The sequence below is a fragment of the Stegostoma tigrinum genome, chromosome 20, assembly GCF_030684315.1.
Source record: "Stegostoma tigrinum isolate sSteTig4 chromosome 20, sSteTig4.hap1, whole genome shotgun sequence".
NCBI classification, from domain to species: Eukaryota; Metazoa; Chordata; class Chondrichthyes; order Orectolobiformes; family Stegostomatidae; genus Stegostoma; species Stegostoma tigrinum.
Window position 1 is genome coordinate 16,771,889 of NC_081373.1, and position 26,634 is coordinate 16,798,522.

Sequence of the window (26,634 nt, forward strand, 5' to 3'; positions counted from 1 at the left end):
GCAAAGATCAGGACAGAGAGAATGCGAACGCGATCCAGAACTCAGTTTCTATTTCACAAATTTAGAAGCAGGATTAGCAGACAGGAAGCCAATTCCCTTTCAGCACATGTTCTAGCCATGTATTCATAATAGTCCAGTACTTTCCAGAAGACTCTGATATTGCAGGTGTTAGATGAACAAACTGAATCTGGACTAATAAACTCCCACATCTGTTAAGCAGGAATTCCGTATTTTTAGACTGGTGTCAAAATGCTTGTCATAAAATGTCTTTCAATAAAATGTTCACATCAGATTCAGTGAGAATCTTTTGGAACATTTCCGGTTTTAAATTTACAACAGTAGTAGATGCTACGTTTCGATACAAGCAAATACAATGCTGCAGATGGTTCTAAGTGAGGAAATGACAGCTACCGGAAGAATATTTGTCAGAACATGAAAAAAAAAATTTGTGAGAAGACTAGGGAGTTGGGCATGCGGTAAAGATGCCGGAATGGCAAACGCACCGAGGTCAAGAGGCCATAGCCACGAGTAAAGGTTAGACGTTCGGACTATCTGGGGTACAACCGTGTCCTGGGAGGACAGGCCGACTATGTACAGGCAAGGATCAGAAGAGGGTAGAGAGCCGGGGACAGGGGGCAGAGTTTAGAAGCAGGGCAGGGGATGCCGCTCTGTCTTGGAGGTATATTATAATCAACCTGTTCAGAGATCGTATAACTGGATCAGTTGGAACTTGAACTGAGGCCCCCACCCCGGATCAGAGGTAGGGACATTACCACTCCACCACAAGAGCCCTCACTCTATATATTAAACACGCGGATTCAAGTCCCACCTATTTCAGAGTTGTGGAATACCATGTCTGAACAAATTGGTTAGAAAATGTTTTTTTTAGATAGGGCACCGTTTTGATTCGATAGTCTGTGCGGAGTTTGCTCATTCTCCCCGTATCTGCGTGGGTTTCTGGCGGGTGCACCAGTTTCCTCCCACGTCCAAAGATGTGCAGGCAAGATGGATTGGCCATACTAAATTGCCATAGTGTCCAGTGACGTGCGGGCTAGGTGGATTAGCCATGGAAATACAGGGTTGCAGATCTAGGGTGGGATGCTCTTCAGAGGGCCGGTGTGGACTCGATGGGCTGAATGGCCTGTTTCCGCACTATAGTGATTCTATGATGATAATTCTATGAACTGACATTGTCAGATCAGACTTTGCCAGGATCAAAGATGGCAGCGCCCGTGCTGTGACGGCGTGCGGGGGTGGGGGCAGCCAGAAACGGAAGTGGCGCACTCGGGGGTGGGCTCAGGCGGTCCAGTCGGCGGCTGCAGATGGCGGCGCCATGGGCGGCGGGAGACGGGAGCCGGTTTTGGAGGCTCCGGGATTTCGAGCCTCTTACCGGCGGGGACGGCAAGCTGGAGCCTGAGCTGCAGGTGAGGGAGAGCTTTGCCTGGGTTTCCCGCCCGGGGAGCGGCTCTCGGAGCAGCCGGTGACTGACACGTGTGCGCGGCTGGCACCGGTGTCAGGGCCGGGGGCCTGAGGAAGAGGGAGCTGGATTCAGGGGCCGGGGAGAGGAGGGGGATGTGGCGGGGTCCGGAGAGCGGATGGTTGTGGGGGGGGAGGGAACCTGTGTGAGTGTGTGTCCGTGCCCAGGGGTGAACATCGAGGGTCCGAGGCATTGGAGCCGGCGCCGGGACACGTGGGTGCGGCCGAGCCGGGCCAGGCATCAGGAACCCCTCCCCGAGATCTGCTCCTTAGGGCGGCCGCGTGCAGACAGGAGGAAGCCATTTAGCCCATCGTGTTCCTGCTGGCCCAGTCCGGAACCGGCTCCTTGTGAATGCCGCTCAGATGCGGCTCTGTGAAGCCGAGGGAACACGGTGGACGGTCAAAGCTCTGGGTTTTCACGTCAGACCATCGGGGATATGGCTTTTTTAAAAGTAAGAAACAGGCTTGATGTTTTAGCTGTCTGCATCGTTAGTGTTGGTTCACCAGAAAGCTGGCTCGGTTCGGGTGAGAAAACCTAAGTTTTACAAAGCCCAGCTTAAACCACACCTGGAATGGGGGACATTTCTGGGCTGTAGATATTGGCAGTACGGACTTAGCAAGTTGTTACCTGGACTCCCCACGATTTAAATTACAGAGAAATTGTACAAAAACTCTGGTTGCATCACCTGGAATGAACCAGAACGGTTAAATTGGGACATAATTCTGCATGCAAAAGGTGGTTAAAAATTTGTACTGTCTGAGGTAGATTGTAATTGAGACTAGACGAATTGGAATTTTTAAATCCTGAGATTGATATGTTTTCTCCAGGTTATTGACTAATGTGGGGTGAAGATGAGGTGTGATTAGCAGAAAGGGTTTAAGGTCTAAGTAGCTTCTTTATGAATCTGATGTGTCTCAAACTCAACCCATGCCCCACTTGTCTTTCTGTTATGCCTTGTCCCATCTCCATCCTCCTCAAAAAGACCACTGTGGAAGTGACAGGTGACAATTGAGCTAAAAGCCCATGCTGAATAAAATCTCAAAAAAAATCTAGCATGGACAATCATTGAGTAAGAAACAGTGGATATGGGGGTTTGAATTGTGTCAGATAGTAGAAACTGCAGATGCTGGACAATCTGTGATAAGGTGTCGAGCTGGATGAACACAGCAGGCCGAGGAGCAGGAAGGCTGATGTTTTGGGTCTAGACCCTTCTTGGGTCTAGGCCCGAAACGTCAGCTTTCCTGCTCCTCTGATACTGTTTGGCTTGCTGTGTTCAGCCAGCTCGACACCTTGTTATCTCGGATATGGGGGTTTGTTGCTTGGGTTTTGAGGCAATGGGATATACAGTCATAGAGAATGAAAACAGATCCTATGATCCAACTTGTTCGTGCTGGCCAAGTTTCCCACTAGTCTTGTCTAACGTAAACTAGCCCCACTTACCTGCTTTTTGCCCATGTCCTCCTAAACTTTTTCTAATCGTGTACCTGTCCTTTAAAAAATGCAGCTGTACCTGCATCTACCATTTCCTCTGGCAGTTCATTCCACATGTGAATCACCCTCTGAAAACATTGCTGCTCAGGTCCCTTTTTAAATTTTTCTCCTCTCTCCTTAGAAATGTGCCCCCCCCCCCCCCAGTTTTGAACTTGCCTACCCTAAGGAAAAGACTTTTACTGTTCACCTTATCCATGCCCCTCAATGTACAGCCTCAATATGATGCCCCAACTCCTACTTTAAATAGTCTAAGCAATTCAGGTCATGAGTGGCTAAGGTACGAATGCTGTGACTGTTTCGAGAGTCATACAGCACGGAAACACAGTTCAATCCAACCATAATCCTGAACTAAACTAGTCGCTCCTGCCTGCACTTGGCTGTTACACCTGCAAACATTTCTCGTTCATGTACTCACTCAAATTTCTTTTCAGGTGTTGTAACTGTACCAGCATCCACTGTATTCTCAAAGTTTAATCCACACATGAACCACTTTGGGTAAAAATTGCCCTGTGTGTCTTTTTTTTTTAAATCTTTCTCCTCCCGCTGTCAAAGTACTATCCCTGGTCTTGAAACCTCCACCTTGTCCTAAGGAAAAGACACCTGTCATTTACCTTATGTATACCCTTCATGAACTTATAAATCTTTGTAAGGTCACCCTTCAACCTCCTATGCTCCAGTGGGGGGGAAAAAAGTCCTAACCTCTCCTTATGACTCGAAGTCTACATTCCTGGTCCAATCCTGGTAAATCTCTTTGTGAAACCCCTCCAGCTTAATAATATCCTTTCTATAACGGTTATCAGAACTGGACACAGTACTCCAGAAGAGGGCTCACCAATGTCTTTTATGACCTCAACGTAACATTCCAACTCCTAAACTCTCTGGTCTGAGCAATGAAGGCAGGCATGCTAAACGCTTTCTTGATCTCTTCATAATCTTAAATGACGTTCTTTGCTGTCCTGTATACCACCAATTTTAGTGTCATCCACAAACTTACTAACCAAGCGTTCTATATTCTCCTCGAAATAATTCGTATAAATGACGAGCAACAGTGGACCCAGCACTGATCCCTGTGGAACACTGCTGGTCACGGCCTCCTGTTGGTAAAACATACCTCCACCATTCCTCTCTTGCCATTAACCCTATTTAACAAAGAAACCTACAGCACAGGAACAGGCCCTTCGGCCCTCCAAGCCTGCGCCGATCAAGATCCTCTGTCTAACCTGTCATCAATTTTCTAACGGTCTGTGTCCATTTGCTCCCTGCCCATCCATGTACCTGTCCAATTATATCTTAAAAGACGCTAACGTGTCTGCATCTACCACCTCCGCTGGCAACGCGTTCCAGGCACTCACCACCCTCTGTGTAAAACACTTTCCACGCATATCTCCCTTAAACTCTCCTCCTCTCACTTTGAACTCATGACCCCTAGTAATTGAGTCCCCCACTCTGGGGGAAAAAGCTTTTTGCTATCCACCCTGTCCATACCCCTCATGATTTTGTAGACCTCAATCAGGTCCCCCCTCAATCTCTGTCTTTCTAATGAAAATAATCCTAATCTATTCAACCTCACTTCATAGCTAGCACCCTCCATACCAGGCAACATCCTGGTGAACCTCTGCACTCTCTCCAAAGCATCCACATCCTTTTGGTAATGTGGCGACCAGAACTGTACACAGTACTCCAAATGTGGCCAAACCAAAATCCTATACAACTGCAACATGACCTGCCAACTCTTGTACTCAATACCCCGCCTAATGAAGGAAAGCATGCCATATGCCGCCTTGACCACCCTATTGACCTGCGTTGTCACTTTCAGGGAACAATGGACCTGAACACCCAGATCTCTGTTCATCAATTTTTCCTAGGACTTTTCCATTTACTGTAAAGTTCACCCTTGAATTTGATCTTCCAAAATGCATCACCTCGCATTTGCCCGGATTGAACTCCATCTGCCATTTATCTGCCCAACTCTCCAGTCCATCTATATTCTGCTGTAATTTCTGACAGTCCCCTTCACTATCAGCTACTCCACCAATCTTAGTGTCATCAGCAAACTTGCTGATCAGACCACCTACACCTTCCTCCAGATCATTTACATATATCACAAACAACAGTGATCCCAGCACAGATCCCTTTGGAACACCACTGGTCACAGGTCTCCAATTTGAGAAACTCCTTTCTACTACTACCCTCTGTCTCCTGTTGCCTAGCCAGTTTTTTTATCCATCTATCTAGCACACCCTGGACCCCATGTGACTTCACTTTCTCCATCAGCCTGCCATGGGGAACCTTATCAAACGCCTTACTGAAGTTCATGTATATGACATCTACAGCCTTTCCCTCATCAATCAACTTTGTCACGTCCTCAAAGAATTCTATTAAGTTGGTAAGACATGACCTTCCCTGTACAAAACCATGTTGCCTATCACTGATAAGCCCATTTTCTTCCAAATGGGAACAGATCCTATCCCTCAGTATCTTCTCCAGTAGCTTCCCTACCACTGACGTCAGGCTCACTGGTCGATAATTACCTGGATTATCCTTGCCCTTTTTTAACAAGAGGACAACATTAGCAAGCCTCCAGTCCTCTGGGACCTCACCCGTGTCTAAGGACACTGCAAAGACATTTGGTATATAATTGGCAAGTTCACCCTGAATCCCATGTAATATAACTTTATTAATTAGTCTACCATGTGGTATTGGCTACTGACTTGGTTTTTTTTGGCTTGAAGGGAATTATGATGTGTTCTGCATATCTGTTTCTTTTTGGCTTCTGTTGATGTTCTATTCACACTGTGCTCATTCTGCACTATTTCCAGAATAAATTGTTGCTCATTGAGGAGAGTGAGAGGATTGTAAGTTTGTTCTCGTTACTTCTTGTTTACAATTGCTTTGGATTCATTTTAGGGTCAGCATCTCGTGGATTACCATTTACCTTCCAGCCTTCTCACCGTTGCAGATTCAGATGTGGAAGGGATTTCAGGAAGTTTTCCTGGTTGTATTGATCAGTCTATAATTTCAATAATTGAGGCTACAGCGCAAGCAGAGGTGAGTTTTTAACAGTTGTGTATACACTAAGATTCTTCCCATTGGGCATGGGTTGGCTGAATACCCAGCAATTGGACACTGACCCCTTTTTCAATGCTTTTGTTGTTCCTGTGAACGATAGATTGCTGAGACTGTTCTCGATGTTGAATTTGCAAGGACACTGTTAATTGCATTTCAAACTACTTCCTCATCTGGGTATTAGAGGATGTTCCTGGTACTTCCTTGTCCCCATTCTCTGGGTGTCCTACAGACCTGCTTGGTTGATAACTGAGATTTCCAGGTCAAATGCATCCTCTCTCCTATCGGCTTGGGAATTGTGATATGTTGTGCTGATCTGTTTCCTTTTGGTTTTTGTTGACTTTGAATTCACACTGTGCTCGTTCTGACTCTGTCTGATATTGCCTCTGCTGTATTTCCAGAATAAATTGTTGCTCGACGAGGAGAGCGAGGCATCACTACTAACAGCCTTGACCGAGATACTGGATACTGTTGATGATGAAAATCCCTCTCCCTTTGATTGCATTCCTGACTCTGAGATATTTGCCCCACCAAACGATGAGCAAGAATGCCTTCTGGTATGTATGGACAAAGGTGTGAAGGCGTGACCATGGTGTAGGGGGATGCTGTCAGTTGTAAAATCTTACTGGTTAATGTCAGTAATGTTACGGAGGAAGAGGTGCTGTTGACTCAGCTCGAATTCTGATCAATTATAGAATGGTTGATCTCTTTTTTTTTTAGCTTTACCAAGGAAAGTTTAACAATACAAAAGGAGAATACTGATGCTACGAACGTAATATAAAACTAGAATATGCTGGGATTACTCAGCATTCTAGCTGTATTTGTATGGAGGCAGACCAGCCAGTTGTCATCAATTTATTAATCTCCATCTTGAAAGCTACAGGTTACCACAGGCATCATATCTTTATTTTGTATGAAGTGTCTCTAATTGCTACAGCCCTTTAAATCAAGAAGCAATCTTATCTCCATAATTGCTGAATAGATCAGGTCCAGTTTTGACATTTTTCTATCTGGTTTTATATTCCTTGTCAGTAAAGATAAATTACACACTTTTGAATCCTGTTATCATTTTGAATACCTCAATTAACCTTCTATACCTAAGGGAATACAAACATCATTAAGCAACCTGTGAGTATACAGTAAACCTTTTAATCTTGAAGCTGCTGTGGTGAACCTGTACTGTAACCACTCCAAGGCAGATATGTCATTCCAAACATGCAGGGCTCAGCTAAACATACTGACTCCAGATTGAATCTGACCATAGCTCTTTACAATGAAAGCGTCACTTCCTCCCCTTTTTATTCGTGTTTCTTTAGGCCACATTCTACTTGCCTTTCCGAATCCTGTTGGTACCTATGATTTTAGTACTTGAACACTCAAACCTATTTATACTCCCATAGCTCCCAATCTTTTGGCATTTGGCATGAGCCTAATGGTATTATCACTAGATTGTTAATCCATGTTCTGGGGAGTCAGGTTCAAATGCTGCCACGGCAATGATGGAATTTAAATTCCATAAAGAATCTGGAATTAAAGTCTAATGATAACCATGAAACCATTCCTGCTTGTCGAAAATGTAATATTCTTCAGGGAAGCAAATCTGCCATCCTTACCGGGTCTGGCCTGCATATGACTCTAGACATGAAGCAATGTGGTTGATTCTGAATTGCCGTCTGGGTAATTAGGAATGGGCCATAAATGCTGGCCTAACCAATAATGCCAACATCCCAAGAGTGAGTTAAAAACACAATTTACAAGTATTCAGATTTGATCATGGTGAGTAATTTTCTCTTGTTGAGCTGCCTTTCTGCTCTTGTGTAGGCTCTGCTTCTCTCATACACACTCTCATTTAATTTTGCTGTTCCTCAGGTTGGGCACCAGTCTTGTGCCATGCTTCCAGATTTGGGGAAGGAACCTTTTGGACACTTGGTTCTGTCTTCTCCCAGAGGTCTGAATGCCCAGTGGAGATCGGAGAAGCTCTTGAACAGAGGTTTCAGAGAGGAAACTTCACAGCAACGTAGTGATGGCGAGGAAGAGGAGGAAGACGATCTGATTAGTAATGGTCAGGGTGCATCAGATTTGGGACCCGGTGAATCACTGGACTTGCAATTGGCTGAGCAGCTTGATGCAGCTGGGTTGGAGCACAACGTAACACTGGTACTTGAACGCAGCTCATGTGCGCATGATGTCCAGCATGTGTCGATGTCTGACCCAGTTGAGGATGTTCATCTTCATTGTTTGCCCAATGGAGTGATATGTCTGGGGACAGATGTCGATCTAGCAGACAGCATGATTGAACTGGAGGTTCATGTGATCCAGGATAGTGAGTTGCAGGATCTGGAGTTACCAATGGTCCTTTCTGAGAGCAGTGAGCATCTGATACAAATGATAGGTGAGAATGACAAGGACCTCGTGCTGGCTGAAGACCCTGGGGCAGAGTGCCTGCCACAAACCTCGAAGCAACAGGAAGTGATGCCATCCTCCTCAGTGGAGACCTCCCCAGTCAAAATGACAAGAGGAAAGTTGAGAAAAACGTCAAAATCTGATGAGAATCCATTTTCTGAGCAGCTGGACCAAGCTGAAACATCATATCAGCACCACAGTCTTGAGACCCAGCTTCAAGCAGCAGAAAATCAGGGAAGCTCCACCAAAGTCCAGCAGAAACAGGAGTGCCTCCTTGATCCTTCACAAGAATCTCAATTTCTAACCCAAAAGACAGGATTGGAACAAGGTGTGAGGAGAATCAAAACTAGAGGCAAAGTTACTGCCAGGAAGGAGAGTAGCCAAGTTGTTACATCAAGCAAGGGTGCAAAGGAGCCAGAAAATCCTTCGCCACCTGAGAGCCAGCCTACATTGGGAGGCTGCAGCTCTCCCCAGTCAGTAGAGCCTCAGTCTGAGCATGGAGATACACTGGTAAATGAGGTCATACACCCTGAACAAACTCTGGACAATAGCCCTGCCCCAGCACCCCAGCGCCCTGGGACCACTTCGTCCCCAACATCACCATTGCCTGGTTGTGGTGTGCCATCACCCGCTGTTCGTGAAACAACCATCAATGAATCTAAACTGCGATCAATTAGCCTCCAACAGTATCGACTGCGGCTCCAACAACGGAAACGAGATGGTGTCCCCTCAGTACATGACAAACACAAGCTTGGTACAGACGCAAGCAGCAAGAGCGCCTGGCCTGTTGTCCCCATTCAGTCCATTGTCCAGGGGGAGCTCAGCATTTTGCCACTAGAACCTGCTGGACATGTAGTCAGAAGGCAGGCCACTCCACTCCACCTCCAGGACTCACCTCTAAAACAAACTGCACCCATCCAGGTCCCATCCAAGGATAGCCGGACCCCACCCACCAATCAAGGCCCCACACCCACTGCAAAACTGCCGACTTGCTATCCGACTCCATCCACTGTGGCCCTACCTGCCAGCCACCTGGCTCCAAAACCTGTGACCCATCTGACTCCACCCAGTCAGCCTGCACCCACCCATCTGGCCCTGCCCCCCCACCACATGCCCCTGCCCCCTGTGGCCCTGCTACCCCATTACCTGCCCCTGCCTCCGCACCACATGCCCCCGCCCCCTGTGGCCCTGCCTCCGCACCACATGCCCCCGCCCCCTGTGGCCCTGCCTCCGCACCACATGCCCCCGCCCCCTGTGGCCCTGCCTCCGCACCACATGCCCCCGCCCCCTGTGGCCCTGCCTCCGCACCACATGCCCCCGCCCCCTGTGGCCCTGCCTCCGCACCACATGCCCCCGCCCCCTGTGGCCCTGCCTCCGCACCACATGCCCCCGCCCCATGTGGCCCTGCCTCCCCACCACCTGCCCCCACCCTATTTTCCCCCACCCCCTGTGGCCCTGCCCGCCCATCACCTACCCCCACCACCTGTAGCTGTGCCCTCATTCTCACCACCCAGCCATCACCTGACTCAAACCATTCTGACCTCATCTGCTCACCGCATGGCCCTACCCTTCCTTGTCCCATCAAACCATAGTCTGACTCCGCCCACTGTACCCACACCATTCCAACAGTTGGTCCCACCCACTTTGGCCCCACATGCTCCGCCTCAGGGTCTTCCCACTTCCGCTCATGCTTCATTAGCTTCACCCACTCCAGCTCAGGCTCGGGCCGCTCCTGCCACGGCTCAGGCTCAGGCTCGGGCCGCTCCTGCCCCGGCTCGGGCTCCGGCCCCTGCCCCTCGGGCTGCTCCGACTCAGGCTCAGGCTCCTGCCCCAGCTCAGGCTCCGGCCGCCCCTACCCTGGCTCAGGCTCGGGCTCCGGCCCCTCGGGAAGCTCCTATCAAGGCTCAGGCTCCTGCCCCGGCCCCGGCCCCTCTGGCCGCTCCAACCCCGGCCCCGGCCCCTCTGGCCGCTCCGGCCCCGGCCCCGGCCCCGGCCCCTCTGGCCGCTCCGGCCCCGGCCCCGGCCCCGGCCCCTCTGGCCGCTCCTGCCCCGGCCCCGGCCCCGGCCCCTCTGGCCGCTCCTGCCCCGGCCCCGGCCCCTCTGGCCGCTCCTGCCCCGGCCCCGGCCCCTCTGGCCGCTCCTGCCCCGGCCCCTCTGGCCGCTCCTGCCCCGGCCCCGGCCCCTCTGGCCGCTCCTGCTCCTGCTCCGGCCCCGGCCCCTCTGGCCGCTCCTGCCCCGGCCCCGGCCCCTCTGGCCGCTCCTGCTCCTGCTCCTGCCCCGGCCCCGGCCCCGGCCCCTCTGGCCGCTCCTGCCCCGGCCCCGGCCCCTCTGGCCGCTCCTGCTCCTGCTCCTGCCCCTGCCCCTGCCCCGGCCCCGGCCCCGGCCCCGGCCCCTCTGGCCGCTCCTGCTCCTGCCCCGGCCCCGGCCCCTCTGGCCGCTCCTGCCCCGGCCCCGGCCCCTCTGGCCGCTCCTGCCCCGGCCCCGGCCCCTCTGGCCGCTCCTGCCCCGGCCCCGGCCCCTCTGGCCGCTCCTGCCCCGGCCCCGGCCCCGGCCCCGGCCCCTCTGGCCGCTCCTGCCCCGGCCCCGGCCCCGGCCCCTCTGGCCGCTCCTGCCCCGGCCCCGGCCCCTGCCCCGGCCCCTCTGGCCGCTCCTGCCCCGGCCCCGGCCCCGGCCCCTCTGGCCGCTCCTGCCCCGGCCCCGGCCCCGGCCCCTCTGGCCGCTCCTGCCCCGGCCCCGGCCCCGGCCCCTCTGGCCGCTCCTGCCCCGGCCCCGGCCCCGGCCCCTCTGGCCGCTCCTGCCCCGGCCCCGGCCCCGGCCCCTCTGGCCGCTCCTGCCCCGGCCCCGGCCCCGGCCCCTCTGGCCGCTCCTGCCCCGGCCCCGGCCCCGGCCCCTCTGGCCGCTCCTGCCCCGGCCCCGGCCCCGGCCCCTCTGGCCGCTCCTGCCCCGGCCCCGGCCCCGGCCCCTCTGGCCGCTCCTGCCCCGGCCCCGGCCCCTCTGGCCGCTCCTGCCCCGGCCCCGGCCCCGGCCCCTCTGGCCGCTCCTGCCCCGGCCCCGGCCCCGGCCCCTCTGGCCGCTCCGGCCCCGGCCCCGGCCCCGGCCCCTCTGGCCGCTCCGGCCCCGGCCCCGGCCCCGGCCCCTCTGGCCGCTCCGGCCCCGGCCCCTCTGGCCGCTCCGGCCCCGGCCCCGGCCCCGGCCCCTCTGGCCGCTCCTGCCCCGGCCCCGGCCCCGGCCCCTCTGGCCGCCCCTGCCCCGGCCCCGGCCCCTCTGGCCGCCCCTGCCCCGGCCCCGGCCCCTCTGGCCGCCCCTGCCCCGGCCCCGGCCCCTCTGGCCGCCCCTGCCCCGGCCCCGGCCCCTCTGGCCGCCCCTGCCCCGGCCCCGGCCCCTCTGGCCGCCCCTGCCCCGGCCCCGGCCCCTCTGGCCGCCCCTGCCCCGGCCCCGGCCCCTCTGGCCGCCCCTGCCCCGGCCCCGGCCCCTCTGGCCGCCCCTGCCCCGGCCCCGGCCCCTCTGGCCGCCCCTGCCCCGGCCCCGGCCCCTCTGGCCGCCCCTGCCCCGGCCCCGGCCCCTCTGGCCGCCCCTGCCCCGGCCCAGGCTCTGGCCCTGGCCGCTCCTGCCCCGGCCCCCGCCCCTCTGGCTGCTCCTATTCAGGCTCCGGTCCCTGCCCCTCTGGCCGCTCCTGCCCCGGCTCAGGCCCAGGCCCCGGCCCCTCTGGCCGCCCCTGCCCCGGCTCAGGCCCCGGCCGCTCCTGCTCCTGCTCAGGCTCAGGCACCAGCCCCTGCCCCTCTGGCCGCTCCTGTCCCGGCTCCGGCTCCGGCCGCTCCTGCCCCGGCTCAGGCCCTGGCCCTGGCCACTCCTGCCCCAGCCCCTGCCCCTCTGGCCGCTCCTATTCAGGCTCAGGATCTGGCCGCTCCTGTCCCAGTTCCGGCTCTGGCCGCTCCTGCCCCGGCTCAGGCTCTGGCTCCCCTGGCTGCTCCTGCCCCTGCTACCCAGGACCGTTGCATGCAACAACTGCCAAATGAGTCTCAGTTTAGGACAAGACAGAAAGTGATGGAACCTCCAATTCTCCCAGACAGCTTGAAACCCCAAACCAAAACCTCAGTCATAGACTCGAAGCCTCAGCAAGTCCAGGCCATGTCAGTCCACAAACCCCTTGTTCCACTTGCAGGAGCTCTACCTCCATCAACTCTGATACCGGGAGATTCAGAGCACTCGTCGCTGCTGCCTGCCATTGGGCCTTGCGATGCTGCTCCAGACGTGGACATTCCACATGATCAGAATGACTTGCTGGCTGAATCTGTCCAGGTAACCACAGTGCAGGCTCTGCTAGTCACATCTCCGTTAACCCCACTCCCTGAATGTCCTCCAATGCAGGAGCTTCAGTCATCCAAGGGAGCCCAGGCACATGAAGGGAAGCATCAGGGCACACCAAGCTCCTCAGTGGTGGTGAACAAAGCAAAGGACAACCTGAAAGGTGTGTAAAATAGCAATTATCTTGTTAAGGACACACAAGGGATTTGTGAATGAATGAGGAAGATGTATTGCTGGTAAATCATGGCCAGTGTTGTTTTGGGATAAGAATGAGGTGGTCTCCATTTTGGTCTGGTCTGCAGCTGATTCCTGGCCTCTGCCAGACTCTAAGTCACTTTTCTTGATAAGAGGACAGCCGCAGTGCATGTTGACAAGCTTTTCAGGTACTGGCATCAAAGCTAGGCTCGATGGGCAGTGTCTTTATTTGCACTTTTATCCAGGATATTTAATAATGGTCAGGAGCAGATTCCCTATTCCGTATAAGGCAGGCGAAGGATGCTAAAGGTAGTTGTGTTGCCTCCGGCGTGTACTTAAGGTCAGCAAACATTGTGACTGATAAATGACTCCTTTACCTAGGATCTCCAGGCTACTGGTCATGTGTATGTAATGCATCTGATTTGAGATTTGGTGTTACTGCTTGATGCAGTCTGTGAAAAATGTTAATTTCTGATGCATTTTGTTCTTAACTCTGCCGACAGAATAAAAAAGTATTCCTGGTCCCTCCATGATGATAAGGCCCTTCTCTGTGTATTAGTTACACATTGCTTTTGCACTTACACCGATTACATTTCTTTATTCATTCCTAAGTCCCAGCCCTAATTGCCTTTGCCCTGGTAATCCACTCAGTTCACTTTAAAGGGCAATGAAGGCCTGCACGTGGTCCAGACTGGATAAGGATGTGAAAGAGTCGATCAGGGCACACCATGCTCCTCGTTGGTGTCAAACAAAGCAAAGCTTTCCCTCCTTAAAAAATTTCAGTGAACCAGGTGGTCTTGTTATGACATTGGTAGTTTTGTAGCTGCAGTCACTGAGACTAGTCTTATATCCCAGATTTATTAGCTGATTCAAGTTCCATTGCTGCGATGGTGGGATTTGAATGCATGCTTATTTAACATTTGCTTGTATCTCTGGTTTGCTAGCTCAGTGTCATTACTGCTGCTCTGCCATCTCTCTTACACCATCCACCCCAAGTCAGTTCATTTATTGTATGTACTTAATTCTGATCATGATATCGTGCTGCCAGATATGGCTACAATTTGAACTCAACATTCCTGCTCATGTTTGAAATCTGAGGAGAGGCTGGGGCTCCTGTAGTTGTTACCAGCACAGAATTCTACTTCCAGCCAGGTTAATGCTAGAAAGCCAGAAAGCAATGGTCTGTATTAGATGCATCTGGGGAGATGCTGTTGATGAGGATTTTTGGTGGCGGGATAGGTAACTTTGAAGGTTCTAGTGTTGAGTTGCTGATGGTTTCTGTTCCTTATTTCCAGCAGGTATTGAGGCAGCCGACCTGATGAGTTTGCTGGAACAGTTTGAAGTCACTGAGGGTGAGACAAGTTTCTTTTTTGCACGTGTGGCGAAGTGCATGGGCTGAGGCCGTACACGACAGTTAGGAACAGCGCGCTGAGATTGGCTGGTGTTTCCTGCTGATTACTTTTTTGTTTCTTTTCCAGTGTCAGAGGAGTCACCTCCTGGGAACAGCAATGGGTAAGTACCAGTTAAGCTTTCAGACAAGAGCCGCATAACCGTTTCGTTCCTTAGGGGTCTGACATGGGGTTGGGACACAGGACTTCCTGCTAGTGGCAAAGGATAGAAGAGTGAGCGTTCTGTGTTTCGGTCCTTTATTTTGGGAGTTAGGGACAATGATGTAGTAGGGTGCTCTTTTCTCTGCCGGTGATTGAAATGACTTGTGTTTCCAGGCCAGACATTCCTGAGGAGCGGAAACTATTGGATCACATATTTGGAGCAGAATTGGCAAGTACAGCAGGTGAGCTTTGGCTGAAGGGATGTATACATGGGGTATTTAGGGGATATGTGTGCACAGGATTGGAAGTATGGATGGGTGAGGGGAGAGTGGGTGTTGAGGACGTGGGTATTAAGTGGAGGTAGTACTTTTGGATTAGAAGGTTCTGGCTTTTGTGGGGTGTTACAGCATCTGGGCAGGCAATATGCTGGGCACTTGTGCTTGCTGGTTTTCAGCAATTGGCTGCTATCAATGACAGTCTGTACCTCTTTGTAGGTTTGACGCCACCGGCAACTCCACCGCATCAGATATGGAAATCACTACCCTCGCCAGCGAGCTTTCTGGGCAAGCGGAAGTTACTGGAAACAGCTGAGGGCATTGGGGGCTCTCCAGTCAGGACTGTGAAGCTGATTGATCCGAAGCCTTTGGTCCAGAATAATCGGGCAAAGTGTTCAAGCCCCCAGTCTGCACTCGAGCCTCCACTCGCTGCTCCCTTTGACTTTGGAGATCATATATATTGTTTGCCTAGAGTTAGCACCCAGTCGTCATCGCGCAACAACTCTCCGCCAGCTGTGGGCCAGCCAGATGTTGCCTGTCGTTGGAACATCAAGCGCCAAGCAAACATCACAATTAAACCCATTACCTCCTTGAATCGTCAGTGTCGAAGCCCAACTTCTCAGCTCTGGGCAGGGGACAAGCAGTTAAGAACTGGCTCTGATATTGAAAGGAACACACCACATTCCCAGAAGACATTACAAGGAGTTCAGATCTCCTCCAACACAGTTCCCACTGGAACAGGAAGCACAAACCCAAATAAGAGCTTCTCATTGGCAGTGGATCAGAGGAATGTTGGACGTGAGACTGCAGAGAGAAACCGTTGTGTAACCATAACTCCCTCTCTGAATGGAGAGACCGAGAGGGACGAACCCTTTGATTCTTCCCATTGTTCAAGAAGGACTCGAACCTCCCCATGCTATAGGCGTCAACGATATACAAGCTCCTCTAGCTCCACATCCTCCTCCCGGTCCCGGTCCCATTCTCCTGCACAGAAGAGGAGACGGTGAGACTCGAATGAAAATCCTTTGTTTGAACACTGAAGCAAAGCTGTTCCATAAGTGGAAATATATATCTGTACGCTTATGATTCAGTCTTAGAACTGACTGGTCCAGCTGAACTCCCTAAAGTTATTGAAAGTGATCCAAGTAGATAGGTTATTGAAATGCCCATAGCAGGTAGAGAAAATGATCAAAAAGTTGAATGGAGCGTTGGCCATCATATCTGCAGGACTAGAATACAAGGGAGTGGGTCATTTCCTAGCTGTACAAAATCCTGGTTACATCACAGCTGGACCACAAGCCTAAACATAACTGGAATAGGCCATTCTGTCCATTGAATCTGCTCCTGCCATTGAAAAGATCATAACTGATCTGATGGTGGTTTCAACTCCATTTTCCAACATGTCCCCTATCTCTTTGACATCCTTGCACGTCAAAAATCTGTATAACTTGATCTTCGATATGTTCCATGAGATAGTGTTCGTTGCATGTGGAAGAGAATTCCACAGACTAACGGCCCTCTGGGAGAAGGAAATGTTCCACGTCTCCAGCTTAGAGAACCTGTTTTTAAACTATTCCCCGAGAAGGGGAAACATCTTCTCAGCATTCACCCATCAAGCCCGCCACTAAAATTTTGCATTCTTTCAATAAGATAACCCATCATTTTTCTAAACTCCAATGAGGATAAGTCCAACGTGCTTCCGGAGTTTTGTTAATCATTGCAACATTGTACATCTTTTCTCCATTTGATACCCTTTCTAACTTTCTTATTTAGCTATGAATTGCACATTCTTTCCATCTTGTCTTTTTCAAATTAAATGTAGCTTTGCTTAAAATGATGAAATATTTTCTTAAATGTATGTTACTGTTTCTGTTAACTTTTAACCTGCTTTCTGTTCTATTTTAGCCAACTAGGATCTTTAGATCATTGTCATTGCCTCTCATTTAAGTTAAAGATTCTGGTTTCAGACCCACATTTCTTACAAATTGAATGTGAAGTTCTATCTCTTTGTGATTAATCTAATCTAGAGAATACTTAAGTTATGACAGTGAGAATCCTGCAAATGAATCCCGTTTAATTACATGTTGCTGAGTCTAAAATGGCCTTGATTTGATTTCAGAATCTACTATTCTAAGAAACATTCTCAAGGTTACTCTGAATTTGTCCTCCAGTCTACTGCTGCAAGTTTGATTAGTCCAATCTAGATGACCATTAAAGCTTTACAAGATTATTGCAGTAGCTTTCTTACAAACCCTCATCATTTCTTGATTTCTGCCTTTATAATGGTGTTACTGTTAAGAGGCCAAGACATTTCTTTTCCATTTCTTACTTGCATGGCTTTATTGAGACTACCACCCCATCACCTTTTCATTTCTTCCTACCATTCCAAAATGTCATTGTCTCAACTGTGGTCACTTGCCTGCCGTATTACTCATTTACTCTGTTTCTGCAATAAATTCATCCATATTGTTTTGAATTCTTTGTGGATTCAGATAAAACATCTTTGTTTCTACATTTTCATCATTTTCCTCTACTTAGTCCTTATTTGCTCCTGTCTTATGATGTATAATCTGTCCCTTCCTGTCACATTCTGGTTATCATATTACAACCTTGCTCTATTATCTTATCCTCCCTCTTTAACTTCCAAATCTCCCCTCGGATGAACTTTTCTTCATCTGTTCTGTGTATAACCCTCTTTACAGCCAGAATTACGTGATTCAAAGGAACGTGTTCTGATATTGGCAATGTCGCTGAACTTGTAATCCAGAGCCCCTGTTAATGCTCTGAGGAATATATTTGAATCCTATCCTGGTAGATGGTCAAATACCATTGAGCTGGCTTGTTCCCGTTCAGATGTTTCATCACTGTGCTAGGTGACATCATCAGTGGAGCCTCTGATGAAGAGGTGTTCTTCTACTCCACTTGGAATTTATACAGCCTGGTCCGTTATGGTGAGTAGTGTCATTTCTGGCTTTGATCCGAGTGGGTTTGTATATGGGGTCCAATTCTATTACGTTTGTTGATTGCATTAAGGGTGGAGAACCACGCCTCTAGGAATTCCCATGCGTGTCTAGGTTTGACTTGGGCAACTATGGTTAGCTTGTCCCAGATAAACTGGCCTTCATTGTCTGAGTGTACCGATATTAAGGACAGTTTGTTGTGCCATTTTTCTGCGAGTTGATGTTCATGTATTCTGATGGCTAGTTTCCTTCCTGTCTGTCCAATGTACTGTTTGTGGCAGTTATTGGTGTTTTTTAAACCACGTTGGTTCTGAATGTTGTGGGAATGAGGTCTTTAATCCTTGCAAGTGTTTGCCGTAGAGTGGTTGTGGGTTTGTGGGCCACCGTGATTTCTAGTGGGCTTAGGAGTCTTGTTATCAGTTCCGATATATTTTTTATACAGGTCAGTGTGGCCAGTGTGTTAGGTCATACTGTGTCCTCCGGTTGTTGTCTATTTAGTGGGCATCTGCGGAGAAGTTGTGGGGATATCCGTTTGTAGCGAGGATTTTGTATAGGTGCTCTTCCTCTTCACTGTGTAGCTCTGGGATATTGCAGTGTGTCGTGGCCCACTTAAATAGTGTCCTAATGCAGCTTTGTTTGTGCATGTTGGGGTGGTTGCTGTGGAAGTTGAGGATTCGTTCAGTGTGGGGTGCTATTTTTGTGAACTGAGGTTCGGAACACAAACCCACAGCCACTCTACGGCAAACACTTACAAAGATTACAGACCCCATTCTCTCAAAATGGTTTACAAAATACCATGCAATGACTGCCACAAGCATTACAATCGGACAGACAGGAAGGAAACTAGCCATCAGAACACATGAACATCAACTAGCAACAAAATGACACGACAAACAGTCCCTAATATCGGTACGGCCAGACAATGAAGGCCATCAGTTTAAATGGGACAAGGTAACCGACGTAGCCCAAGCCAAACATAGACACGCACGGGAATTGCTAGAGGCATGGCTCTCCATATGTAATGCAATCAACAAACATGTAGAATTGGAACCCATATACAAACCCACACAGATTAAAGCTGAGAATGAGACTACTCACCATAAAGGACCAGACAGTATAAATGCCAAGCAAAGTAGAATAAGACCGCTTCATTGGAGGCTCCACTGATGATGTCAGCCAGCATGGTGACAAATGTCTGAACAAGAACAAGCCAGCTTGGCGAGCAAGTCAACAACCTTACCCACAACCCAAGCTACAGATCTCTGCCAAAACTTCAAAGATGGTAAAATCTGAATTCACTTCTTAAAAAGAATAGCTGGAATTAACCGCTAATCTAAGGGAGACCATGTGACACTTGTTGATTGTGTAAAACCCCATCTAATTCGCTAATGCCCTTTACAGAAAGAAGAAAACTGTCTTCCTTGCCCGCTTTGGCCTGCTTTTTACTCCAGGCTCGTAACAATGCGGTTAAGTCTAATTGCCTTCTGGGTTATCGGGAATGGGCAATAGACGGAGACCTAGCCAGAGGTGCCCACATCCCATGAAAAGTTTGGTACTGTGGTTGGGACACTAACCATCTTCCTCTGTTACCGCTCCCTTTTCCTTCCCACTTGTGCCAGTGCCCATTGAATGAAAACCCAATTTTTCCATGTCAATCTTTGAACCATGCATTCTGCTGATCATATTTATCCTATGCAAGTTTGCCTGTGATTCAGGCATTATCACCTTTTTATGGTTCTGCTTTCTAACTTAGTTCCTAGCTGCTTGTGCTCTCTTAGCAATATCTCCTCCTTAGATCTGTCCATGTTGTTGGTATCCACCTGGACCATGACATCTCCCCTTGCACTCTAATTTCCTGTTCAGCTTTTAAGATATGTCCTTAAAACTAGCAGCAGGTGAGCAATATAGCCTGCAGGACTCAAAGTTCTCACTTTCTGGGAATCCAATAGATTCTCCTCACTGTTCAGTCACCACCATGTGTGTTCCTTTTTACTTCCACCTCCTTGAGTAGCTCCCAGCGGCACAATGCCCTGGTCAGTTTTGTCCTCTTCCCTGCAGACGGTCATCCTCTTCACACAAGTTGCAAGAACTTGGAACTTTATGTACAGTTTCAAGGGTTAAAGTTTCTTCAGTGCTAGCTTCTGGATCCCCATATCCACCTCTCCTACAGTTGCACCTTCCTTTCCCTAGGTACCTAGCCTTATTACTCTTCCTGCTGCATCAATATCAGACACTCAAGCCCAGCTCAGCAATCTGGAGCCACTGTTCCTTAAGCTGCAGATAGTTACTGCGTGTGTGGTTGCTGTGGGTCACATTAGTGTCCACAGGTACAATATACCACCTGTCCTACAATTTTTGTTGTGTTTCACTAATAAGGTTTCAGATTTAGAAATAGCACTCAAATGTCTGCAGTTATATCAAGAAATTTAATATGTTATAAATTTAATACAGGACTTTACATGTCCAGGTTTAAATTATTTTCTGTATGTAGATCCCAACCCATTAAATAATCACCTACTGGTTCACCTTAAACCCTCGAACATACACCAACTAGTCGGAGTTAATAAAAGTAGTACCTCCCCCACCCCAACATGGAATTCCCAAGTTGTTATTAGACCTCAGTATGTGCTACAATAGGGAGCTGATGGCTCATGCCCGGGTTGTAACTGTAAAGTTGGCTTCCTGCTGCAGTCAGTAAGTCTAATCATTTTTGATCAGTTAGCAGTGGAAGGTGCAGGTGGTAATATCACTGGGTTAGTAATCCAAAAGTTTAGGATAATGCTGTGAGGGCATGGCTTCAAATTTATTTTTTAAAAAATCTGGAACGTGATGCTAGTCTCAGGAATATTGAGCACTGCCATTGGTTGCCATAGAAATAGGACTCCATACTCACAACAATGCGGTTAACTGTTAACTTTTCTCTGAAATGTCCCTCATGACACTAAAGTCGAGACCAGTTTGGGATGGGCAACAAACGTTGACCTTGCGAATGACAACCACGTTCCATGCAAAAATAAACTACTTAAAAATCTGTCAACTGAGAAAGCACTGCTGTCTTCCCGGGCAGTACTGAAGAGTCTTTATTTCAAGGCTTGGTCTGGTCTAATGAGTGGATGTGAAGAGCCAAAAGTATTTCGGCAAAGAATAGGGAAGGTCTCCTGTCCTGATTAATCAGTGTTTGGCCTTCAACTGATGCCACCGAGACATTTATTGGGTAATTTCCACTTTAATGTATGTAGGATTCTCCTTGAATTCTATGCTGACAATTCAAAGCAATTTCACTGGTTGTTAGTGCTGTGAATGTCTTGAGGTGATAGAACTTCTGGTCAAGCGCAAGTCTTTGTAACTTCAACTCAATGTGTCGGGGCAATGCAAATAACGAAGAGAGGCTCATATTCTCTTGGACTTTGAGTAAAAATCAGGAGTAATGTTACACCCAGAGCCTGTTCTGCTTTGTTTTTCATAGAGCGAACTGTTTATAAACAAGAATAGGTTAGTTTTATTCTGGAAATGTTGCTTTTCCACCACCTTAGGCTCAAGCTTATAATCTTTCTTACCAACTCTGCATGGGCACCATTAAACATTGTTTTTACAGCAAGGAGAGCTGAGGGATTTTGTTCATGTTTTACCATTAACCCCTTTCTGCTTGGAAACAGATATTGCAGGAGACGATCCCGTCATTCCCGACATAGTTCACGGTCAGATTCCAGATCAAGCTCACGTTCCAGATCAAGCTCACGTTCCAGATCATGTTCAAGATCAAATTCAAGATCTGACTCTGGATCTAGATCCAGATCAAGATCAGCACGAAGACGCAGAGTTCATATGAGGTAACATATCACTGAGCCTGTAGGGAGAATAGCAAAACTGGGTTGTTACTGAAATGCACAGGAGGGTGTCCTGTATTGAGTGGGTTGGAGGATATTTCCTGACCTGGGACACCTCGCAGTAAAGATAACTTGTTTATCAGGGCTGGGGAATGATGGGGTGCCGGTGGGACTGTAGGGATTTTGGCAGCTAGGAGGGGCACTGGGGTCACCCTCCTGCACTGTTTGCTGCTGACACGTTCTGTGTACATTTGAATTGTTGCTGTTTCTCTAGTTACTTCACAGATACTTATGAAGATTTTTCTGAAGAACCAAGACATCGATACTCAAGGGCTCGCTCGCAAAGAATTAATCAGCGACGGGAACTTGCAATAGTAAGCCCTGTATTCTACCACTACAGCCCAGCTCACATTGAGCCTATAAAATGTGATCCCTGACCCCAGCCTCCCCACGCTGTTGGAAGGTGATCCCTGACCCCTCGTTCTCTGCTCTCTGTGGAGCTGGTGGAGGGGGAGCAAATCCATGATCCAGGTTATCATACTTATTTTCCACCCCCCTTGCTGTTCACTGTACATCAGTAGCTGGGTACTGATGACCATTGGTGTAAATAATCTGTGTATCACTGTGGATCCAAGCAAAAGAACAGTATTTCAAGTTACATTCTGATCTGTTTCCAAATAGGAGGAACGGCGTGTTGTTTATGTTGGGAAAATCCGGAATGGGATGTTGCGTGAGGAACTGAGGAGGCGATTTGAAGTGTTCGGAGAAATTGAGGATTGCAACATTTATTTCAGAAGTGAAGGGTAAGATTAATGCCTGCTGAATTTTGATCTGGAGTGAGGAGTGTGATTTTACACTTGCTGTTTCCTGCCAGCAATCATAAACACCTTTTGTGAGACCCTTGTGTGCAATACAGTTGGTCTTTATGATCTGAGTTATTTTGTTCATTGTGGTTGTGTCTATCATCAGCCAGGTCACCAGCAAGATTGCAACAGTATCCAGGATTGGGCTGACAAGTGTCAGGTAACATTTGTGCCACACAAATGCCAGGCAGTGATCATCTCCAATAAGAGACAATCTCACTACCACCCTTTGACATTCAGTGGTGTTAACTGGCACTGAATCCCCCACTATCATCATCCTGGAGGTTACCATTGATCAGAAAGTCAGTTGGACTCACTGCATTAACAGTGGCTACAAGAGCAGGTCAGAGGCTAAAAATATTGCAGCAAGTAACTCACCACGTGACTCCCCAAAACCAAATAAAAGATACGTCAGGAGTGTGATGGGACACTCTCCACTTGAATAGATGGATGCAGCTCTAACAAGACTTGAAACTTGGCACCCTGCTTAATTGGTGCAACACCCACAAGCATCCAGTCCTGCCACTGCCGACATTCAGGAGCAGCAGTGTGTACTACTACAAGCTGCACTGTAGAGCCTCACCAAAGGTCTTCAGGCAGCACTTACCAAACCCATGACCACTTCCATCTAGAAGGACAAGGGCAGCAGATAATGGGAGCACCACCCCCTGCAAGTTTCCTCCCAAACCACTCATCACCCTGACTTGGAGATGTATTCTTCATTATCGCTGGATCAAAATCCTGGAATTCCCAACTGAGGATATTGTTGGTCAACCTGGAGCACTTGGACTGCAGTGTTTCAAGAAGACAGCTTGCAACCCATTTCGAGGACAACCAGGGACAGGCAAAAATGCTAACAAGCCAGCAACACCCATGTCCCACAAGTGAATAAAATAAATCTATTTCCCATCCTAACTGCACTCTACTCCCTTCCAGCTAGATAGGCCTTTCATTACTATTTCTGCTTTCTGTCCCTTGGTACATTTTGCATTCAAGTTACCATTCTCTTTACTCTCTGGGGCTTGTTACTGAATTTTATTTTTTTAAAATTTCTTCCAAGGGGTGACAGAGAGGCTGGCAAGGCATTTGTTGCCCATCCGTAAATGCGCTTGCCTGCAGTGGTGCGGTTTGTGATTTTTCTCCGCTCTTTGTTTTGTTGAAATCTGGTACAATTTAATGTTTCGTTGTGTTTAGCAACTCATGAATTTCTAGTCAACCTAGGATTTTTTAATCTGTTCTAACTGGAGCATGTTCCTTTCAGAGATAACTATGGATTTGTCACATACCGTTACACATGCGATGCCTTTGCTGCTATTGAGAATGGACAGACGTTACGTAAACCTGATGAGCTGCCCTTTGACCTCTGTTTTGGTGGCCGACGGCAGTTTTGTAAAACCAATTATGCAGATTTAGGTGAGTTCAAGAAAATGCAAATTGGAGTTTGGCCTGTAGTTTTGCCTCCATTCCAGCCACATCCAGCATCATCTCAGCATCATGGCGGATTAATGCATTGAATCCTTAGTGTGGAAACATGCCATTCAGCCCATTAAGCCCATTTCAACCCTCCAAAGAGAATCCCACCCAGATCATGCTCAGCTTATCCCCATAACCCTGCATTTCCCATGGTTAGTTCACCTAACCCGCACATTTTTGGACAATGGGAGGAAAGCACAGCACCCGGAGGAAACCCACACAGACATGGAGAGAACATGCAAACTCCACTGAGATGGTCTCCTGAGGGTGGAATCAAACACAGGTCCCTGGTGCTGTCAGGCAGAACTGCTTTGTACCAAGCCACAGTGTGGCTTCCCCTCCCTACAAAAAATGTTATTGACCAGGGACGTCCAGAAGAACAGTGTGTGGTCATCAATCCTGTTGCAAACATAATTTTTTCACTACTGTGGGTGACTGTGGGGTTACTCCTGTCCACGTTGCAGATGAATTGGGATTTACTTCTGCCTGTATTCAGGGGGAATAATGTGGGATTCCTCCTGGCAGCTTGTGGAGATAGCCATTACTTGGCATTTGTATGGGCTGTATGTCAGCTGGCACTCGGATCAAAGCTAGGGGTTGTCTCGAGCTCAAATGTTGTCCAGATCCTGCAGTATGTGAACGCAAATGTTTCAGTATCTGAGCGCTAATCAATAATGCAATTATGAGCATCCCCACTCTGACTTAATGATGGAAGGAAGGCCTTGGGTGAATCAACTGAAGATGTTTTGGGCCAGGACACACTCCTGATGCCATCCTGCAGAGATGGCATGAGGTTGAGATGACTGACTTCCAATAACCGTAACCATCTTCCTTTGTACTAGGTATAATTACAGCCACACTGAGAGTTTTCCTGTCATTCCCATTGGTACAGTTCTTCTAGGGTTCTAATTGTGGTTTTGATGTCAAGGGCAGTGATTCTCACCCTGTCTCTGCAGTTCAGCACTTGTGTCCATGTTTGGACCAAGGCTGTAATAAGTTCCTTGTGGAACCGAGAGTTACTGCTGGATGTACTGAAGGTGAATCTAATGATATGTCGGAGATTAATTGGAGAAAATTTTCTCTTTCAGATTCCAGTCATGCAGACTTCAGTTCTTATTCAACCAAAAGCAAGTTTGACTCTTTAGACTTTGACACTTTATTAAAACAGGCCAAACGGAGTCTTCGGAGGTGACAGCAGTGACAGCGGAGGAGGAGAAGGAGTGCAAGGGAGATGCAAGTCTGAAGACATTGTGTCTCCTGTTTACATGCTGCTACCGGATCAGATTGAGATTTATATATAAACTCTAGGTGTCTGTGACTGACAGGATGCAAGAAGTGTCTTGCCATCTGCGTCAAACAGCTCACACTTGAGAGATAAAAAGAAATCCTGTTTTTAAAAAATCAAATAAAATATATCTGCTAAATGCAGCTGCTGATCATTTCAAAATGCCAGTTGGAGAGGAAAGAGAGTCTGATTTGTGAGTGATAGACTGAATGGGAGACAGGAAAGGAGAGTGTGGAGTGTGTTAGGGAAGCCAGAGACTAATAGACGTGCGGTGGAGAGTGGATGTTTGGGAGAAAGGTGAGCAGTGGGAAGTACGGCGTTGCTATTTAATCTGCTTCTACCTCAGAAGATTTCAGATCCAACAATTGCTGCACAAAACATTTTGCGGGATCACAAATGGGGTTCTGCCACATGGCAAGTCCCCGTGTCTAGTCTCACTTTTCTGCCAAAGTAAACAAGTTGTCCTCCTTCACTTGAAAGTACTTTAGCTTGCGTACAAACTTTGGAACTTTCTCCTGTAAACTTAAGTCTCGGTCATTCATATATTCTCAGAAAGAGGAGTGATCCTAATGCCATTCCTTGGGGAGCATCATCCTTCTCTCCTCCAATCTGATAAACCAGCTATTCATCACTATTTCTCCTTTCTGTCCCATGACACATTTTGTATTCAAGTTGCTATTCTCTTTGATCTGAGGGGTTTGTTAATTTTTTTCCAAAAGTTCTTCTGTGGGATATTGGTGCCACTGCCATTTGTTGTTTGTCATTAATTATCCTTTGGCTGTGTGACTCACTGGGCCATCTGAGGGTAGTTATGCATAAATGACATTGCTGTGGATCTGTAGACCAGACTGGTCAAGGACAGCAGGTTTTCACCAGATGTATGTCATTATCACCAAGTCTAGGTTTCAGTTCCAGCCTGAACTAAATTTAAATGTAATCAGCTATATGATTGTACTTGAACCTGTATGTTCAGAGCATTAACCCTCGACCTCTGGATTACTACCAGTGGTGACAATAATACAATGACAGGCCACAATTTTCATTTAATCCGATTTCTTGAACCTATGTATATAGGTGCTGCTTCATTACTACGAGCCTGACTTTTGTATACTAAAAGCTATATTTCGGTATACCAGATCCTATACTTTACAAATGGAAATAACATCTGCTACTCCTGTTTGAATTGAATAAAATAGATAGCTGTTCTTTGTTCAGGGGAACAACTTGACCAATCAGACAGTTCCTGACTTGTTTAAAATTTTAAAACGCTTGGTATTTAATTGTCAGTCATCAATAACTGGTGCACTTTCCACAGCAGTGCCACTGCTAATCAGATTTCATTGGCCAACCAAAACAATCTACATGTTTTTGCTTTGCATTCAAATTCATATGTTCTTCCTCTCACCCATCCCTTCCTCCCACCCCAAGCCGCACCTCCATTTCCTACTTACTAACCTCATCCCA

At 48.7% G+C, this 26,634-nt stretch overlaps 1 protein-coding gene across 1 annotated transcript; it reads left to right on the forward strand.

Moving 5' to 3' along the window:
- The first annotated feature begins 1,301 nt into the window (after positions 1-1,301).
- On the forward strand, positions 1,302-25,309 carry pprc1 (PPARG related coactivator 1). The gene is made up of 14 exons (XM_059652927.1): positions 1,302-1,424; positions 5,876-6,016; positions 6,436-6,591; positions 7,904-10,768; positions 11,942-12,905; positions 14,233-14,289; positions 14,416-14,449; positions 14,662-14,729; positions 14,982-15,765; positions 21,379-21,552; positions 21,824-21,923; positions 22,231-22,352; positions 23,674-23,825; positions 24,974-25,309. The coding sequence occupies exons 1-14, from the start codon at positions 1,323-1,325 to the stop codon at positions 25,075-25,077; spliced, it is 5,823 nt and encodes a 1,940-aa protein (XP_059508910.1). The 5' UTR covers positions 1,302-1,322; the 3' UTR covers positions 25,078-25,309.
- The last annotated feature ends 1,325 nt before the right edge of the window (positions 25,310-26,634 follow it).

What these genes read in the sequence shown, in the direction of transcription:
- pprc1 (XM_059652927.1), top strand. Translation starts at nt 1,323, where the DNA reads ATGGCGGCGCCATGGGCGGCGGGAGACGGGAGCCGGTTTTGGAGGCTC. An exon ending in CCCCGGCCCCGGCCCCTCTG is followed by an intron (nt 10,769 to 11,941) that starts GCCGCTCCTGCT and finishes GCCCCGGCCCCT; the next exon opens with CTGGCCGCCCCTGCCCCGGC. An exon ending in CCTGCACAGAAGAGGAGACG is followed by an intron (nt 15,766 to 21,378) that starts GTGAGACTCGAA and finishes GCTTGGAAACAG; the next exon opens with ATATTGCAGGAGACGATCCC.